The sequence below is a fragment of the Papio anubis genome, chromosome X (genome assembly GCF_008728515.1).
Source record: "Papio anubis isolate 15944 chromosome X, Panubis1.0, whole genome shotgun sequence".
Taxonomy (NCBI): domain Eukaryota; kingdom Metazoa; phylum Chordata; class Mammalia; order Primates; family Cercopithecidae; genus Papio; species Papio anubis.
In genome coordinates this window covers 128,468,741-128,489,349 of record NC_044996.1, presented here as the reverse complement: position 1 = coordinate 128,489,349, position 20,609 = coordinate 128,468,741, and the positions used below count along the sequence as shown (strand labels likewise).

General features: G+C 38.3%; 1 protein-coding gene across 11 annotated transcripts in view; it reads left to right on the top strand.

The window, feature by feature from the left end:
• The window catches only part of REPS2 (RALBP1 associated Eps domain containing 2), a 208,445-nt gene that overhangs the window by 134,592 nt on the left and 53,244 nt on the right, over positions 1-20,609 (top strand). For 6 of the 11 annotated variants that reach the window (XM_021933071.2, XM_009197258.4, XM_009197259.4 and 3 more), the window contains one exon: positions 4,819-4,905. The exons of the other annotated variants lie outside the window; for them this stretch is intronic. In XM_021933071.2, the coding sequence (XP_021788763.2) occupies positions 4,819-4,905 (87 nt within the window). The remainder of the gene's footprint in view (positions 1-4,818; positions 4,906-20,609) is intronic. 11 annotated transcript variants of the gene reach the window in all.

Below are 20,609 nucleotides of genomic sequence, written 5' to 3'. Positions count from 1 at the left end.
CTGCTCCCCTGGCTTCTTGTGAGGTAGGAGATATCCTCCTAAGGAACCTAAGGAATAGAAGATGAGAGGCATGCCTTTGCTTTAGTGAAGGTGATAGGGTACAGTGCTGTCCCTATTATTTTGGGAGCAGCAAGGGCCTTTCCACTGACTCATGCAGGTAAGCTATAAATACAATGATTTCCTGGAACTTTTTCTCCATCTATGTGCATTTTAAATCAGGCCAGCCTCAGATGCTAGTGATTTGCAGATTATTATCTTTTCTACTACAGCAAGAAAAGACTTTCCTTGGCTCACACATTAGCATGACCTCTGTGTCTGGGCAGAGCTCAGCATGTTTTATTTGTTCTAATAAAGTGTTCTCCTCACAGTAAAGTTATAGATTGTTTTTTAATATACTAGAACCTGGAACTCTCTATCAAATTTAATTCTCTGCCATGAGTTCATCAGACAAAAATTTGCCTTGAATTTCCTGTCATACTTTGATCTGAATTCTGGCATAAATTTCATAGTGACTGGTATTTAGGGTAGGAGTAACCACGGGTGATGATGCTATAAAAATTTCACATGGCTGGCGGATTATGACCTGGAAGATTTTCCTATGGATGCAAGAAGATTCAAACAATCTGGGAAGCTATCTCAATACCGTTACCTTGCAAGGAGGGAGGCTGGAAATGCTCACATGTCTCTCTCAGGTTGTGTGACCCAGTAAGGAGATGCCAGCTGTACTGGAGAATTCACATGCTGTGGTTTTTATGACACTGTATCACACAGTGGAAGAGACAAAACTGGGTTTGGACCTCAGCTCAGCTGCTTATTCACTGATTTTCAGCAAGTGGCTTAATGTTTGTGCATCTCAGATTCCTAATCTGTACAGTAGAGCCAATACTCCATGGAGTTGTAAGGTTTTGGTGAGATAATAAACATAATCCAAATACAGGTTGAGTATTCCTTATCCAAAATGCTTGGGATCAGAAGTGTTTCAGGCTTTGGATGTTTTTGGATTTTGGAATATTTGTATTATGTGCTTACCAATTGAGCATATAATTAAAAAATCTGAAATGCTTCAGTGACCATTTCCTTTGAGTGTCATGTCGACACTAAAAAGTTTAGGGTTTTACAGCATTTCGGATTTTGGATTTTTGGGATTAAGGATACTCAACCTGTAGTACTGTGTTTGACCCACAGGCCTTAGTAAGCATGTAAGGCCCATATTCCCATGGCCTGCAAGTATCAAGAATTTAATGCCTGAAATGCAAGCCTCCACCAATGAGGATAACACCCCGACTTCCTTGACGGCTAGTGGACAATTCTGTGATTCCTCCTACCCAGTTTCTCAGAAGGCTCACAAAAGGACTGAACCCCAGTTGCCTGCCGTAGTACCCCATTCATTGATTTACTTTTTCTTGTTTTGCTTCCCTCCTGCCCTGTCTCACTTTCCCCTCGCTCGACTAATATACCTGTTCTCAAGTTCATATGTCAGGGGCTTAATTAGGGAAAACCTGAATTAAGACAGCTTTCTTTGATATCTCTGTGTGATGTGACTTCAAAATGAAAAGTACTTTGGTTTGATAATGTCCTGGCGAGGTCCCTTGTGGTAGGGCCTGATAAATGTAATATTTAGACAAAGAATAGCTAGGTGGGTGATGTCTGTGTTCATAGCCTAATTCTATTGTCTTTTCAGTACAAATTTATACAGATGAAATTTTAATGAGCAGTTTAAATTTATCACATGAAGAGTAGAACATTTCTGCAGTATGAAAAGCAGGTGGTATAATTGCATCTACTTTATTTTCATGTTGGTTAATTCTCACAGGAAAGTATAAGGGTCTGTCTAAATTATATAGAATTTTAGTGTATTGCATATTGCTAGAAATTAATTATCGAAATGCTGACAAACTAGAAATGCATGAAGTAGAACTTAAATCCACCAGAAGAGTCTACTCACTGAGAATCATGGTGTACATGTAGGCATCCCTTTGCTGCACTTATCTTTATGTATCACTTTAGATAAATGGGATCACAATATGCTTGCTGTTCTGTATCCTGATCTTTCCAATTAACCATCTTTCTATTTCATATAGAGGATTGCACCATTCCCTGTAAGGTCTGCATGATATGGATATACCATGGTAGACTGTGCTTTGATGGAGAGATCTCTCTCCCTCCTTCTCTCTGCCTTTTCTCTTCCCCATACTTTCCTCTTAAGCTCACCCACCACCCCATGACCCCAGCCTCCGTTCCTTTCTCACCCTTGCAAACAAACCTTTCTCTCCACCCTGACCCCCATGTCCTCTTTATACCCCTCTGTTTCTCTTTTTGTCTTTCTCCCCCTTCACTCTTCCACAGAGTGAGCCTCCTCAGCCTCCTTGCTAGAAAGCCGATACCACCACCTTGTTCTTATGATATAAACAAGGCAGAGGTTATTAATAATTTCATGTCCATATCTTTGTTTCATCATCTAATTATTTTCTTAGGTTAAATCCTGCTGGTTGGAGTTGCAGGGTCAAAGGCTGTAGATGGTTTGAGATCTGAGTCTGTTCTGTCACCCAGGCTGGGGTGCAGTGGCACCTCAGCTCACTGCAACTCCCACCTCCTGTTCACGCCTATCTCCTGCCTCTCTGCTAGCCTCCCTGAGTAGCTGAGAGGACAGCTTCACACTACGCCTGGCTAATTTTTTGTATTCTTTAGTAGAGACGGGGTTTCACTGTGTTAGCCAGGATGGTCTCGATGTCCTGACCTCGTGATCCGCCCGCCTCGGCCTCCCAAAGTACTGGGATTACAGGCGTGAGCCACCGCGCCCGGCCAGGCTGTAGATGTTTAAAGTGTAGCTATATGTTGCCAAAGGGTGAGGTGGAAAAGCTGTCAACTTGCTCCATCATTAACACTGTCTGAAAGTGTTTCCTCATAATCTCGCCAACACTACTTAATGTTCATCTTTCTAATCATTACCTATATAATAGGCAGTTTCATGTCTCTGATTCCTAGTGAGGCTGAGAATCTTTTTGTATTGTTATTGGCCATGAATATTTCTTCTCTTATGATTTGCCTGCTCAGAAGGCTCGGCCAGCTTCTGTTGCTACATCTCTCTTTGCCTAACCACGGGGACCACTTGTTTCTTCTTCATTTTGCCTAAGTTCTGGACCTCCCTCCTGTCAGGCACTTGGGAATGTGAGGGTGGTCATGGGGAAGCCTACCTCACCTGCTGCTCTGCTCTTCCTTGTCCCTCCAGCCCCTGCACCCCCATATCTCCTCCTTCTGCCAACTTTATCACTTAAGGCAGACTGCCTGGGCCACCCTGTTTATGACAATAGAAGAATAAGGAAAGGTAAAGAAAAGAGAGGAAAATAATGTGAGATGAAGCAAGATGTGGACTTGAGTTGAAAGGGAAAGATAAAATTAAGCCCTTGTTTAATAAAATGAGACTTGCAGGATTGTGAAAACAGAGTGATTGAAGCTAAGGTGCTGAGACAGAGTGGCTTAAAGTGGAGTGATAGTGTGGAGAGGAAATAGAATGGAGAGAAGATGCAAAGAAAAATGAAAGAGGAAAATGAAGAGAAAGATGGGATGGTTGTTACGTAGGAGTGATGATGTTTATCCAAAGGAAAAAGCAGGAAATAGAATAAAAAATTGTAGGACCAATGGAAGGAGAGTCCACAGACTCTTGGTATAGGATTCAAATAGCATTTAAAGGAATAGCTTAGAAGTAGGTGGCATTAATGCCTTTACATTTATGAGAATAGGTAACATGATATGGGGAAAAAGAACAAAGGGCTGATTTAGAATGTAAGTCTATAAAAATGAACAAAGCCAACTTTGGAAATATAGAACAGTTGGCTTCAACTTTGGTATCTGTAAAGAGAGTGTGAATGTGTGATTTATAGTAGCCTAGATGATTCCAGGGTTCTAGGTACTGGCGTCAAACCCAAGGCATGTGTTTTCATAAGGAGAAGTGGATACACTATGATTGCTGTGTGTAACAGGGAGATAACCATTTGTAATAGCTGACCCAGTTCTTGAAGCCATTGCCTCACAGTCCCACACAACTGCTGTATTTGAGAGATAGCAAAAATGTGCAGGAAAGTCTAAGTCAGTGACAATGCAAGTATGCAAAACGTAGAGGCAGCGAGACCTGGAATTTGCTTAGTGATGTTTGGATTTTATAGCTCTGTATTTATAGCTATGAAACATCTTTTATTACTGAGATTCCTGTAAGAAAAATCACACTAAGCTGGTACCTAATCTCCTTTTCCTCAATGAAACAGTTACTTTCATGAGGTGATTTTTTTTTCATAAAAAAGGGTTTCTTCTGTCCACGGAGACAGTAAGAACTACCCCTCTCTTCCACTCTTGATTCAGACCTGCCTCTTCTCAAAGCCATGCCTGAGGTTTGTAGCCTGAGGTTTCCATGGTGACAGTAAAAAGCCTTAGCTCTGCCTTGTTCCAGCCATTGAGAATCTGCCTGGCAGAAGGGGCAGATATGGTGTGGAGGAGACATAGCCTTCCTTTAAAGTTTCAGACTGGGCATTTTCATCATTTCCACTCAAATCTAGCTGGGGAGACGTAGGCCCATGGATAGACCTAGTTGCCAGGCAGCTGGGAAATGTAGTCCTTGGCAGGGCAGCCATTTCCCAGAAATACCCTTCTTACTGCAAAAAAGGAGAAGGGGATGTTGATGGTCAGTTTTTTTTTTTTTTTAACCACACCCCATATGGCCAAATACATTGAGATCCACACATTAAAACCATTGTGATGGCTGAACAGAACACATCCGGGGCTAGTGTCTGTCCATGGGTAGCTAATTTCCTGTCTCTGCTTTAGATATACTGATAATAACAACTCATTCCATGGTTAAGAAACTATGGTACATCATCCTATGGAATTGTATGAAGCTGTTAAAAAGAACAGGTACGTATACTACATGGAGAGCTACCTCAGATAAATTAAGTGACAAAAGCATGGTGCAGAATGTGTATGTTTATAAATGTATAGACAATTTCAGGATGATGCTAAAGAAACTGGCAATGATAGTTGCCTCTGGGGAAGGGGAACAGTATGACTGAGGACAGGATTGGGAAACAAGCTGACTTTCTGTTGAATGCCTATTTGTATCTTTTTAATTTTGGCTCATGTACAGATGTCACCTATTATAAGAAATTTGCTTTTCACTCTTTAGCTGCAATGATGGTATCTGAGAGTACCAGAGATGTCTTTCCTGCCTGAGTTTACCTATCTCAGACTTCCCTACGACTCTGTATTCAGGGTGTCTTTATGACCATCTGCTACCACCTCCTGGAATGCAGCTGAAATGACAGAAGTGTTCTGAGTCCTTTTTTTTTTTGAGACGAAGTCTCGCTCTGTCACCCAGGCTGGAGTGCAGTGGCATGATCTCAGCTCACTGCAAGCTCTGCCTCCCGAGTTCATGCCATTCTCCTGCCTCGGCCTCCCGAATAGCTGGGAACTACAGGCACCTGCCACCATGCCTGGCTAATTTTTTGTATTTTTAGTAGAGATGGGGTTTCACCGTGTTAGCCAGGATGGTCTCGATCTCCTGACCTCATGATCCACCCACCTCGGCCTCCCAAAGTGCTGGGATTACAGGCATGAGCCACTGCACCCGGCTCTGAGCAGCCTTTTAAGCTCTCATGTATTCTTCAGATTCCATTTCAGTGCCCTTCCAACACTGAGGAGTAGTTCTGGACGACCTCCCAAAGGTTACATTGTGAGATGTATAGTTGGGTAAAACGTCGTGGTAAGGGCTCTGTCTTAACTTGAAAGTGGCTGTGTTTATTGAGTGGCGAATTGAGAAGTCTTTCCTGGGTTTTCTATAAATGAATATTTGTTTCTGTAACTTAAGAATTAGGTAAACTGCTTGGGTAAGTTTGAGTAAGAGATGTTTTTTTAAGTAAGAGATGTTCCTAATACCAAACTTACCTTTCAGGTTCTCTAAAAGATGAATTTGGCCACACAAGCAGCTCTGACCTTATAGATTTCCTTATTGTGTTTTTCCTGTGAGTGCTACTTGTTTCTTTTAAAATCTAGTAGGACTATGGGATTTCTGACCCATCCCAAACTTTTGGGTCCACAGTGCACAGCTAGCCAAGGGTTCAATTTGGCAGTCTGGGCAGTTTTTTTTTAAATGAAAGCTTTATTGAGATGTAACCCATATACTATAAAATTCACCTTTTTAAAGTGCACAATTCAGTGATATTTAGTATATTCATAGTGTTATATAACCATCAGCACTATGTAATTTCAGAATATTTTCATCGCCCCCAAAAGAAACCCCATACCTATGAGCAATCATTCCCATTCCTCCCTTTTCTTCCCCTATCCCTTGGCAACCACTAACTTACTTTCTGTTTCTATGGATTTGCCCATTCTGGAATTCTGTATTAATGGAATCATACAATATGTAGTCTTTTGTGACTGGCTTCTTTCACTTAGTATAATGTTCTCAAGGTTCATTCATGTTGTAGCATGAATCAATACTTCATTCCTTTTATGGCTGAATAATCTTTCATTGTATGGATAAACCACATTTTTTGATATTTGGGTTGTTTCCACTTTTTGACTATTGTGAATAATTCTACTATAGACATTCATGTCTAATTTTTTGTGTAAACATATTTTTTCTTTCTCTTGAGTATATAGGTAGGGCTGGAATTTCTGGTTCATATGGTGACTCTATGTTGAACATTTTGAGGATCTACTGAAGTATTTTTCAAAGCAGCGGAAGCAATTTACTATTTCATTAGCAATTTATGAGGATTCCAATTGTGTTTCTTCACATCCTCAAAACACTTGTTATTGCCTTTTTAATTTTGGCCATCCTAGTGCGCATGAAGTGGTGTTGTGATTTTGATTTGCATTTTCTAATGGCTAATGATGTTATACATCTTTTCATGTACTTATTGGTCATATTTATGTTGTCTTTGGAGAATATTCAGAATCTTTGCTCATTTAAAAATTGAGTTGTCTTTTTATTGTTGATTTGTAAATGTTCTTTATATATTTTGCATAACATTTCCTTTACAGATACTTGATTTACAAATATTTTCCTTCATTCTGTGGGTTGTCCTTTCATCTTTTTGATGGTGTCCTTTGAATCATGAAAGTTTTTAATTTTGATGAGGTCTAATTTATGTATTTTTCTTTTGTTGCTCGTGCTTTTGCTGTCATATCTAAAAAATGACTGCTTAACTCTAGGTCACAAACACTCCTCTTTTCTTCTCAAAGTCTTACAGTTTTAGATCTTACATTTAGGTCTTTGTTCTGTTTTGAGTTAATTTTTTTATATGGCATGAGATAGGAGTCCAAATTCATTTTTCTGCATGTGGATATACAGTTGTCCCAGTACCATTTGTTGAAAAGACTATTAATTCTCCATTTAATTTTCCTGGCACCTTTGTTGAAAATCAATTAACCATAAACATAAGGATTTATTTCTGGACTCTCATTTCTGTTCCGTTGGTCTATAGGTCTATCCTTATGCCAGTACCACAGTGTCTTGATAATTGTAGATTTATAGTAAGTTTTGAAATTGGGAAGTGTGAGTCCTCCTGCTTTATTCTTTTTCAAGATTGTTTTGGTTATTCTGAGTCCCTTGCATTTCCACATGAAATTTATGATCAGCTTGTCAATTTCTGCAAAAACAAAAAGTCAGCTGGGATTTTGGTAGGGCTTGCATTGAATTTGTCTATCAGTTTGGTTAGTATTGCTGTTTTAATAACATTAAGTTGTCCAATGCATGAATACAGTATGTTTTTGCATTTATTTAGGTCTTTAAGTGTCTTTCAACAATGTTTCAGTATATAAGTCTTGCACTTCTTTTGTTACATGTATTCCTAAAAGTTTTATTCTTTTTGATACAATTCTAAATCATCTTTAAAATAATTTTCATCACATTATGCATGTTTTCTTCATGTCTTTTTTATATACATTATACATTATTTCTTGGAGATAACCATGTCAGTACTGATAATTTTATGTTTCTTTTATATATCATCTATATGCTGGCTACTCTATTAAAAACTGTTATGAAAAATTTCAAATTTATGTAAAAGTTGAGAACCTCCACCCCAGATTATTTTGAAGCAAATCCCAAATATCATATGATTTTATATATAAACTCTTTATATATCTCTCTAGGAGATAAGGTCTTAAAATACTTGAGCACAATACCTTTATCATACATAACAAAATTAACAATTCTTTAATATCATTTAATATTTGGCCAGTGTTCATATTTCCTGAATTGTCTCAAGTATGTCTTTTTATACTAGCTTGTTCCAATCAGAATTCAAACAAGGGCTACATGCACATTGCACTTGTTTTGGTATATCTTAAGTCTCTTAACCGATAGGTTCTTCTCTCAGTCTTTTTTTTTTTCTCTTTGCTATTCATTTATTCATAAAAAATCATCTACCCTGTAGACTTTTTCCACATTCTGTATTTTGCTGATTGTTCTTCCATCCCCTGTATTTCCTAGAAAATGATAGGTAGGTCTAGGCTTGATTAGAGTTAGTTTAGATTTTTGACAAGAATACTACCTAGAGATGCTGTGTACTTCTTACTGCACCACATTAAGAGATCTCTAGTGTCTAATGCCTTTATTTTTGTGATGTTTGATTGATTAGTGCATTTACCTAGTATTAGCCTGATCCATGTGTTATGATAAAGATCCCAGCGACCTTTCAAATAATGGTTTTATCAGCTATTGATCATCATTGCCTACATCCAGTGGTGTGTCAGCAGATGCTTAACAACCGGCCACTTGCCAATTTTTATGGTGTAAACACTCCTGCCACGGCTAATTTCATTCCTACTGATGTGTTACTGAATGTGGAGGTTGGAACAGATGCACACAGTTGGCTCTCACAAGCTGGCATGAGTTTTTTCCAGCAAACCACTGCTTAGATCCATTATTTTATCGGTAGTTGCAAAATGGCGATACTCTATTTTATTTTTTCTACCTTTATTGATTGGGACTATGTTTTATTTAAGCATTTTCCTATTGTTGGACATTTAGTTTGTGACTATCATGAAGCTTGTGAGCTGAAGGAGATCATAAAACAATATAATTCTCAGTACATCAGTAAATTCTTTATATGCATCTGAATTTATAGAATTATATGAAAACTGAAATAGACCTCAGTAATGGTGACCAGAATAGTGTCTTATTCAACCAGTATTTAATGAGCATTTACTGGGTACTTGGCACTTTGGAGAATCCCAAGAGAAATATGGATATGCCCCCAAACTCTGCCAATCAGTGTCACAGTTGTGTGTGATTGTTAGAAGGGTTTTGAGTTTGAGTGGTTGCTAACTAGAATGATCAGTGGATTTGTGGGCAGGGGGTGCACAGGGCTGGTGAGCTAAACTTTGAAAGATATGACTTTTCAGTCAAATCCTATTGATTCTTTTTGGACATCTGTCTTGATTTACTTCTTATTACTAGCTTCCTGGGAGTCTACTATAGTAGCCTCAAATCTGGCTTGCTTGCTTTGTTCTTTCCTTCATGAGGCAACAGGATTAATTTTCTGCGAGCACAGCTGTGATCACCTCCCTACTCAAAACTCTTCAGGACCTGCTATGTAAATACCAAATTTCTGGTGGAACTGAACTCGAAGCCATGTGATTATATTAGCTCAGTAAGGGACACAGTACCGTGGCCTGGAGTGCCTGGGGAGGAGTGTGTTACAGGAAGGAAGTAGAGACTGGAAGATTCAAGTTGGCTGGCTGGCCAAGAAAAATGGAGACTGGTGGAGAAGGAGTTTGTAGACAGTGTCTTTGGGAAATCTTAGGAGAACAGTCCCATTAGAGTGGTAGGGTTAAGCCAGATTGCAAAAGGTTGTGGCATAAGCAAGGAACTTTGGTGTGGAGAAGTTGTCATCACAAAGTCATTTTGAAATGTCAAAGGCTTAGCAGTTGGTCTGACAGTATGTCACATTTTAAAAAATAATGGTAGTGGCCAGGTGCAGTGGCTCATGCCTGTAATCTCAGTACTCTGGGAGGCCAAGGCGGGTGGATCACCTGAGGTCAGGAGTTCAAAACCAGCGTGGCCAACATGGAGAAACCCCGTCTCGACTAAAAATACACAAATTAGCCAGACGTGGTGATGCGTGCCTCTAATCCCAGCTACTTGGGAGGCTGAGGCTTGAGCCTTCGAGGTGGAAGTTTCAGTGAGCCGAGATCATGCCACTGCACTGCAGCCTGGGCAACGACAGAGTGAGACTCTGTCAATAGATAGATAGATAGATAGATAGATAGATAGATAGATAGATAGATAAGATAGATAGATGTAGGAAAGAGCCATTTCCAAGATGATAGACTCTTTTTGTAGATTGCCTTCCTCCTAACACACATTCATATTCTCTCTCTCTCCCCCACACCACATTATTCAACTCTAATGAAAGTGTGATGGAAACAGCTGCTAGTGAATGAGTACTAACTAATCCTGAAAAAAAGCTGTGTACTTCTTGAAATTTTAGTTTGATTTACCTGAAAACTTATACAGACACACAACTAGTGATTTCAACCACCTAAGAGTTTTAATAGTAAAATGCTTAGGAGGATTGCATTTATGTAAATGTAATATGAGAGAAGAAACCAGAGACCCATCTTTGACCAAGATTGAATCTCATGCATTTTTGTCACTTAAGTCTGCCCATGTGTCCATCCAGGACCTAGTTAACCCTTATTGCGTATCCTATGGTGCAGGAAAAAGGAGTTATTAGTAAACATGGATAAATTTTAGAATCATAAAGTGTCAATGCTAAAAGAGAACTTGAATGTCATCTTGGCCAACTCTCACATATTACTGATGAGGAGACTAAGAGCCAGGCAATATAATAGCTTTGTTTTTCATCAGAATCTTTTTTTTTTTTTTTTTTTTTTGGACGGAGTCTCGCTCTGTCTCCTAGGCTGGAGTGTAGTGGCACGATCTCTACTCACGGCAAGCTCTGCCTTCCAGGTTCACACCATTCTCCTGCCTCAGCCTCCCGAGCTGGGACTACAGGCACCCACCACCACGCCCGGCTAATTTTTTTTGTATTTTTTTTTAAAATTTAATTTATTATTATTATTATACTTTAAGTTCTAGGGTACATGTACGTAACGTGCAGGTTTGTTACATATGTATACTTGTGCCATGTTGCTGTGCTGCACCCATCAACTCGTCAGCACCCATCAACTCACATTTACATCAGGTATATAACTCCCAATGCAATCCCTCCCCGGGCCCTCCTCATGATAGGCCCCGTGTGTGATGTTCCCCTTCCCGAGTCCAAGTGATTCATTGTTCAGTTCCCACCTATGAGTGAGAACATGTGTTTGGTTTCTGTTCTTGTGATAGTTTGCTAAGAATGATGGTTTCCAGCTGCATCCATGTCCCTACAAAGGACACAAACTCATCCTTTTTTATGGCTGCATAGTATTCCATGGTGTATATGTGCCACATTTTCTTAATCCAGTCTGTCACTGATGGACATTTGGGTTGATTCCAAGTCTTTGCTATTAGAATAGTGCCGCTAATAAACACACGCTAAAAGTACGCATTCCTTATAGCAAGCATGATTTATAATCCGTATATACTGCAATGGGATGGCTGGGTCATATGGTATACATCTAGTTCTAGATCCTTGAGGAATCGCCATACTGTTTTCCCATAATGGTTGAACTAGTTTACAATCCCACCAACAGTGTAGCAGCTCCTATTTCTCCACATCCTCTCCAGCACCTGTTGTTTCCTGACTTTTAATGATCACCCCAGGGAGATGGTATCTCACAGGTTTTGATTTGGCATTTTGATGGCCAGTGATGAAGAGCATTTTTTCATGTGTCTGTTATTGCGGTTGATGGCAACCTACAGAATGGGAGAAAAAATTTTTTGGCAATCAACTCCATCTGACAAAGGGCTAATATCCAGAACCTACAAAGAACTCCTGCTAAACAAATTTACAAGAAAAACAAAACAACCCCATCAAAAGTGGGGTGTGCTGATAAGGAACAGACATTTCTCAAAAAGAAGACATTTTTTTTGTATTTTAGTAGAGATGGGATTTCACTGTGTTAGCCAGGATGGTCTCAATCTCTTGACCTCGTGATCCACCTGCCTCAGCCTCCCAAAGTGCTGGGATTACAGGTGTGAGCCCCCGCATCCTGCCCAGAATCTTTCGAAGATGGGAAATCTTTGTTCAAATCTTTGTTGCAGCAGATTTGGTATCAAAGAAAGCAATCTACATTAAATTAATTTGGGGGGCACACCCTACTACTTTTCTATGGGCAGAAACACTAAATATTTAAAGTTAAAGGATGTATTAAAGAATGAATATGGTAACCTTTGCAAGGCACTCTGTTTTTTTTTCCTGTGTTTCCTTTTATGTGATTTAAAATGTTAGTAGATTTCTCTGAGGTACTTCAGGGAGATAGGAAAGGAGGTTTTGCCTTCATAGATACTTGGAAATCCTAGGAATATATCTATTTGCTTTTTTACATTTCAAAAATGAAGTTATTATTAAAAACTCTAAATATAGCAAGAATATAAGACAAATAGTATACTGAACATCTGACTTCAACAGTTATCGACTGTGTCCCATCTTGTTTCATATCTATCTTCCTCCACATTATTAATTATACTTTTTTCTACCCTTAGCTCAACAAAAACTTTATTGAGGTATGTAGATCATAAAGTTTATCCATTTTCAGTGTAAAATTTAATGATTTCTAGTAAATTTATCAAATAGTGCAACTTTCACCATAACCCAGTTTTAGATCATTTTCAGCACCCCAGTAATACTCCACATACGTATTTACTGTTAGTCCCCATGCCCAGCGCCAGGCAACCACTAACCTATTTTGTGTTTCTGCAGATTTTCCTTTTCTGAACACTTTATATAAACCCAATCTACAATATGGGGTCTTTTGTGTCTGACTTTGTTTACTTGGCATGATGTTTTTGAGGTTCATTCATGTTGTATCATGTATCAGTACTTAATTCCTTTTTATTGCTGAATAGTATTCCATTGTATAGCTATATCACATTTTGTTTATCCAGTCTTCAGTTTGACAGACATTTGAATTGTTTCTGCTTTTTGCCTGTTATGAATAATGCTGCCATTAATATTTGAATACAAGTCTTTGTGTGAACATATGTTTTCATTTCTCTTAGCTAGATATGTAAGGGTGGAATTGCTGGGTATGTGGTAAATTTATGTTTAACTTTTTAAGAAATGGACAAAGTGTTTTCTAAAGTATCTGCACCATTTTACCTTCACATCAGAAATGTATGAGGGTTACTCTTTATATCCTCACCCATACTTATTATCTTTTTGATTATCCTACATCCTAGTGTGTGTGAAGTGACATCTCCTTGTGGTTTTGATTTGTATTCCCCTGATGATTAATGATGATGAGCATCTTTTCATGTGCTTATTAGTTATTCCTGTATTTTATTTGATGAGATGTTGTATTAGTCCGTTTTCACGCTGCTGATAAAGACATACCCAAAACTGGGCAATTTACAAAAGAAAGATTTAGTTGGACTTACAGTTCCACGTGGCTGGGGAAGCCTCACAATCATGGCGGAAGGCTAAAGGCGCGTCTCACATGGTGGCAGACAGGAGAAGAGAGCTTGTACAGGGAAATTCCCATTATTAAAATCATCAGATCTCGTGAGACCCATTCACTATCATGAGAACAGCATGGGAAAGACCTGCCCCCATGATTCAGTCGTCTCCCACCGGCTCCTTCCCACAACACATAGGAATTATGGGAGATACAAGATGAGATTTGGGTGGGGACACAGAGCCAAACCATATCAGATGTCTACTCAAATCATGCTCATTAAAAAATTGAGTGTTTGTCTTATTGTTGAGTTGTATATTCTGTAATTCTTTATATATTCAGGATACAAATCCTTTATCGGATAGATGATTTGCAAATATTTTCCCAGTCTGTGACTTGTCTTTTTGTTTTCTTAATGATATGTTTTGAAGTGCAGAAGTTTTGAGTTTTGACAAAGTGTAATGTTAAATTTTTTCCTTTTTGGATTGTGCTTTTGGTGTCATATCTAAGAAGTCTGCCTAACCTAAGGTCTTGAAGATTTTCTGTTGTTTTCTTCTAAAATTTTTATAGTTTTAGCTCTTACATTAAGATCTTGAATCGATTTTGATTTAATTTTTGTATAAGGTGTGAGGTAAGGATCTAAGTTCATCTCTTCGTATATGAATATCCAGTTGTCCCAGCACTATTTGTCAAAAAATAGTCTCCTTTTCCTGTTGCCTTGGCACCTTTGCTGAGAATCACTTGTCTGTTAAATATAAGGTCTTATTTTTGGATGCTGCATTCTGTTCTGTTGGTTTATGTTTATTTTTATGCTAGTACTATACTGGATGTTTTTAAACACAGGGGAGTCATACATAATCTTGCAAAGAGGTAATCCCATGACTCAGAAGTCTAAGTATTTGCTACAATGGCATATTTTTTAGATAGTATATATTATCTTATTTACTTCATTTGTGGTTTGTAGCATGTACAGTAGGATCCTTTGAGCTCCTTGAGGTTGCAATACTTTTTTGCTTTGAAGCCTTCTGTCATGCTTACTCCCTGAATATAGAATACCCTCTGTCTAGCTGTTTATCCTCCATCTCTGCATTTTTCTGCTCTGCCTGCCCTGTAGGTTCAAAATGTGATCCTGATTACTGCTCGATAGTAGCCTTGTGTCCTTGGCAAGGTCATTTTATTTCTTTCTTTCTTTTTTTTTTTTTTTTTGAGGCGGAGTCTCGCTCTGCCGCTCAGCCTGGGGTGCAGTGGCCGGATCTCAGCTCACTGCAAGCTCCGCCTCCCGGGTTCACGCCAGTCTCCTGCCTCAGCCTCCCGAGTAGCTGGGACCACAGGCGCCGCCACCGCGCCCGGCTAGTTTTTTTGTATTTTTTTTAGTAGAGACGGGGTTTCACCGTCTTAGTCAGGATGGTCTCGATCTCCTGACCTCGTGATCTGCCCATCTCGGCCTCCCAAAGTGCTGGGATTACAGGCTTGAGCCACCGCGCCCGGCCAGGTCATTTTATTTTTTCAGGTCTTAATTTTCTCATCTGTAAAGTGAAAGAATCAGATTTGATCTCACTACTTTTCTAAATTCAGTCATTAATATTTTCCTTGTTGAACAGTTACAAGGCATGTGTAAGTTAATCTCTTTTAACTGGTGAAAAAGTATATTCTGTTTCATAGAGAATTAAATGAGCTTATATTTCGGGGGGTGGTGTGTGGTCATCAGGGGATAGAGGCAGGTATTTCTGGAAAGGTGTTCTTGGCAAACATTTTGTTACATACACAGGTGTATATGACATACATGCCCATCACTGTGTATGCTGGGTGATCAAGAGATATGTATAAGGTCATACATGCTTTTATGATTAGAAAGGAGAGAAAGAATGAACAATTTCTGTTACAAAGAAACAGCTATTTTTATGAACTTGCCAAGAAGAGGAATGGTCCTTACTGATGAAATCCTTAAAGCTTTGCATGTGGCTTTTTACTTGATTGATATTTAAAAGTATAGGTCCCACTGGGAGGCTCCTTTCAACGTTTTCCATTCCTTGAGTGTTTTTCCCCCCTTTGGTATTTGAATGCTTTTATTTTCTTCACATAAAATATTCTTAGTTAGGGGGGATGGGAGCCCCTTTCCACAGCTGAAGTTATTCCAAGTTTTGTTCCCCTGAAGAATCGACTTTCTGTTCCTGAAGCTTTCAATGGCCACATCTGCTGCTTTATTTCCACTCAATAAGTTAGAATGTATTTTCATTTAGTTATCGATTAGGGGCTATGTAAAAATCTGAAGGAAATTAGTAAATAGTAATGTTTATGAATAATGTTTTACCTAGAAATTTCTAAGCATAATTAAATAACAGGATAAAAATTGTTAGAGGTTGGAGTTTTGGATGAAGATACCAGGAAGGAGAGATCCAATAGATCAGTATCAGAATCTGCATGTCTTTCAATAAACTTAAGAAATTGTTTTAAACACTAGAAATTATTAGTCTGTCTTCTGAATTTAGGATTAAATGACAGTTTCTTTTCCTGAAGTTTTTAATGTGGTTTTCAGGATTGGGGTATTTATTATTTTCCTTTGGATTACACTTATAAAAACTTTTGGCTGGACAAAGCCTTGCTGATAACTAGTATCCCACTTTATTAACTGTAACACTTCATGAATAAACCTGGAATTGCTTGACAAGTATGGTCACTTTTTAAAGTATGTGGGAACAACATTCTCCTCCCGTCTTCTTGCCTTCTTTTCCCTCCCAGGAAGGCAACTGTTTACTATTAATGAGTACATTGTCATCTTTTGCAAATGTACACTATTCAGCTTTTTTTTTTCTTTTTTTCCTTTGCCTTCCACCATGTGATCAAAATATTTTTAAAATTTCACTTTGCATGAAGGTGTACTTTTTCTTTTGACTGATTGGGGCATACTGGATAAAATATTTGGATCCAATTTTAAGTCAAGAGTGGACTGAAAATATTGTAAGAGAAGATTTTTAAATTAAATTTAATTCCGATTTTCAACCACTGTGCGAGTGCCTACTAAACATAAGGTAGTGTGTTTAGGTGCTGTGGGAGACAAAAAGGTGAATTAGACAAAATTGATAGAATGTGGCTAGATTAATATATCCCACCATTAAAGGAAAGGAACACAAAATTATAAATACAAGGAAGAGATTTCTCAGCAGTGACTGAACAAGGAAAAATGCATGAGCTAATGCTTTTTTTTTTTTTTTTTTTTTTTTGGAAAAAGTGGCAACTGAGGGAAATCCTAAGGCTTTAGGTGCACTTCCAACTCTGCCTGCTTCCCTGCAGAAGCCGTGTGTGTGAGTAGGCAAATCTTGAGATTTCTCATCGAGACCCTAGATCTAGAGCAAAGTGAAATGAATGAGTACTCTTAATTTTCCTTTTTCTTGACTGAGGGTCAGTGGAAATGACTTCAGGAAAGAGAGCTGGAAAAGTAAATAATCATAGCTGATATCCTGATATTGTAGAGGGGGAAGGCCCAGGGCTCCATGCTGAACTGAGGGGACAAACTGAAGTCTGAGAAGTTCCTCCAAGGCCATTGATAGAACTCCAAGAGTTAGGAGAATGCACTCTGCTGCAGGGTTTTAAAATGTTGATTATTTTGGTATTTCCTTCGTAGTTCTAAATAACACATTTGTGTAACTTCTTGTAGACTTCAATTTCTGCCATCATCTTCCCTCCCCCAGTATCTTTCTCCACCCTTCCGATAGTTGTATTATAATTTTGGTTAGATTAATATTTAGTGTTCATATTATTGTTATGGCCATGTAAGCCATATAGTAAATTAGTTACCTTTTTTACTTGCACAGGTTTTTGTTTGCCTTGGAGTGAATATCAACTTGTTTCTTTTCAATGTACTTGCCCTTGATTCAACCACAGACTTCTTCAATTTTCCAGAGTTCCTCTTATGAAATTCTCACACCTCAGGTGTTCTGCCAGTTTCAGCTTTTTGAAGAAATATAAACGGATTGTCTTCAATACCTGGTACATAGTTTTCATCATGGGATCTCCCTACACTGTCATCCAAGGATTCCCTTCCTCTTTTTCCCATGTTGGATTTCTTTTATACTGTATCCTGTGTCTTTCTCTTTCTTGGTTTACTCTCTTGTTTTGGTGAAACACATCCTTTAGTAGCTGCCTTAGAAAGGGTGCATGGAGCTCAATTTGAGACCCTGAATGTCTAAAAATGTATTTAATTGTATCGTCATGCAGGCTGCTAGTTTTGGATATACAGTCATCAGTTGGAAATAAGTTTTCTTTAGAATTTTGATGGAATTGTGCCAATGGATTCTAGCTTCTAATGATATATGAAGAAGTCTAAAACCATTTGGACATCTGATCCTTTGTATATGACTTGCTCTCTTCTCCCATGCCCTGCTGAAAACTTGTAAATTATTTTGACTCTAGTACTTTGAAATTTCATGATATACCTTGTCATGAGTCTGTTTTCTTCCATTGTCCTGGATATTCAGTGGGTCCTTTAAATTTAGAAACTCATATTCTTCATTTCTGGGAAATTTTATTGAACTATTTAATTGATTATTTTTCCTGCCGTTTTCTCTGTTTCTCTTTGTGGATCTTTTATTTGGCTACTACCCTACTTTCTGGAAGATTTCCTCAGATTATTTTTGACCTTTCTATTCTCTTTCTGCTATCTTACTTTTAATTTCCAAGTATTCTTTTTTTGTTTTGTTTTCTGAATGTTCTTTTTAAATACCATCCCATTATTTCATCTTAGCAAATAGCGTATCTTGTGTCTTATTGAGACTTTCTCTGATGACCCTAGTTAAAATTTTATCTGTCACTCCCTACCCCATTGTCTCTTTTCTCAGTAGAATATGAGCTTCATAAGGGTGTAGCTTTTTTCCCCTGTTTTTCCCATGGATATTTTCCCAATACCTTGAACAATACCTCCCACATAGTGTTTAAGTGTTTCTGGAATAAACTTAATGATCATTCTGATGATATTAATAATATATATTTTAACATTTTCTCCTAGTAAAGGTCTAGTCTGTTTCTTTGGGGTCACTTCTTCCTGTTTTTATTGATCACTACCTTAGGTTAGAACATTTTCTGCAGATGTCTGGTAATACTTAGTCATCCACTTATATTTAATAATGAAGGATAAAAAGTTGGTTGGAATATATGAGCAAATTGATGGAAGTTGCCAGCTATTGGCTTCATAGTAGAATGGTCTGGCCAGGCCGTCCTGTTGGAGATCCCTTGATATCAATTCTTTAGATGTCTCTTCCTGGCTGATCTGATTCTCTGGAACACATTCTGCTAATCTCTGGAAGGACGCAGCAGTCTGGGAGCAGAAGGGAAGAAGAAGGCTGGAAGAATCTCAGCATCCAAAGTGCATATTTTTACTGAATCTGTCTGTTTTCAGCACGGCCCTCATGCCTTCATCTGGGCCTGGTGCCTTCCCTGAAAAGAAAACTATATCTAGCATTTTGCTGGAGTGAGAAACATGCTGAAACTGTGCAGAATGTGGGAGAAAATCTCGGGATCTAACTGCTCCTAAACTGCTTTGATCAGTCATTTCTTTTTTCTTTTTTCTTTTTTGTGAGGATGGAACATAATCCTATAGATCTTAAGATAGTTTAAAGAAATATTTGTTGATCACTTATACTGTATTTTGAGTTATCAGGTGAGACAAATATAAGGCATAGATACTACAGCAGAGGGGACTGTAAGAGTAGGGCCCCTGAAGCCAAAAACATCATGAAGAATAGCTAGAACCAGATCCTGAAGGGTCTTGTCAAAGTATACCCTTTTCCTGAAGGATAGGAAATAAATCCACTATTAGTTCATGGTTTAGGTTTTTATTGCTTTCCTCATTTTACCCCTACATTCAAAGGAGTTTGATGCCCCCAATTCCTGAGAACTGGGGGGCTTCTGTGGTACAAATTGGTTGCTCCCTGCTTTCCCAGATCTGTCTAGTCAGCTATCACTTGCTCATCTGTTTTCCCAGTTCCAAATTTAAACAAGAGCGCTTAAACAGTTTTCTTCATTTTTGTGTTAATGAGTTAAGAGTGAGGTTAGTTGCATGTATTTGAACTGCTATCTATACTCAAAAGTCTTTGGATAGGACATTTAATAAAACGTTGGGTCATATAGCAGAAACGAGGAATTTTACACAGTATCAAGCCAAGATTTTAGTTTAAAGTGGTCCCTGGTTGATAGTACCCTCAGGTTTCTGGCAGAAGCAATAGAGGGAAGAGGAATTCACTTTCCACATGCCTCAAAGTTTTCCTATAAAGTTCCAAGGAATATGAGTTCAGAGTCACAGGTTGCTAAACACAATAGGAAATGAAGCACAATGAGCAAGAACAAACAGGAAATACAAAGCCCTAAGATATTGAAATTATATAAATATGTTGAAAGAAAAGAGGAAGAAAATGAGTGGCCAAGAAATTATAAAAATGAAAAAGCATTTTCAAAAAAGACCAAATAGAACTTCTAGAAAAGAACAATTCCGTAAAATAAACTTGAAGACTGGATTTTGTTAGACATTAAGGACAGATAAAGAGGGAAGTGGTTACTTGGACAGTAGATCATAGAAAATTATCTAGAACGCAGTACAGTTAGAAAGCTCTTGAAGGAGGGGGAGGGAAAAATGGTAAAAGGACAACATTTAAAGAATCACTGAGAGTTGACCAAAATTAATGGGTTGCTACATGGTTCAGAAATTCCAGTAAAGCTCAAGCAAAGTGATAAAATAAAATGATGATAGAGAAATACATGTGCAGACATAGGATAAAGTTTGATATTTCAGTGTACCAAAAACAAAGAGGAGATCTTAAAAGCAACCAGAGAGAAGATGGTCTGTCTAACAAAAGAGTGATTCGACTGAAGGCTGGCTTCTTCTTTTTTTTTTTTTTAATTATTTATTATTATTATACTTTAAGTTCTAGGGTACATGTGCATAACTTGCAGGTTTGTTACATATGTATACTTGTGCCATGTTGCTGTGCTGCACCCATCAACTTGTCAGCACCCAACTACTCGTCATTTACATCAGGTATAACTCCCAATGCAAT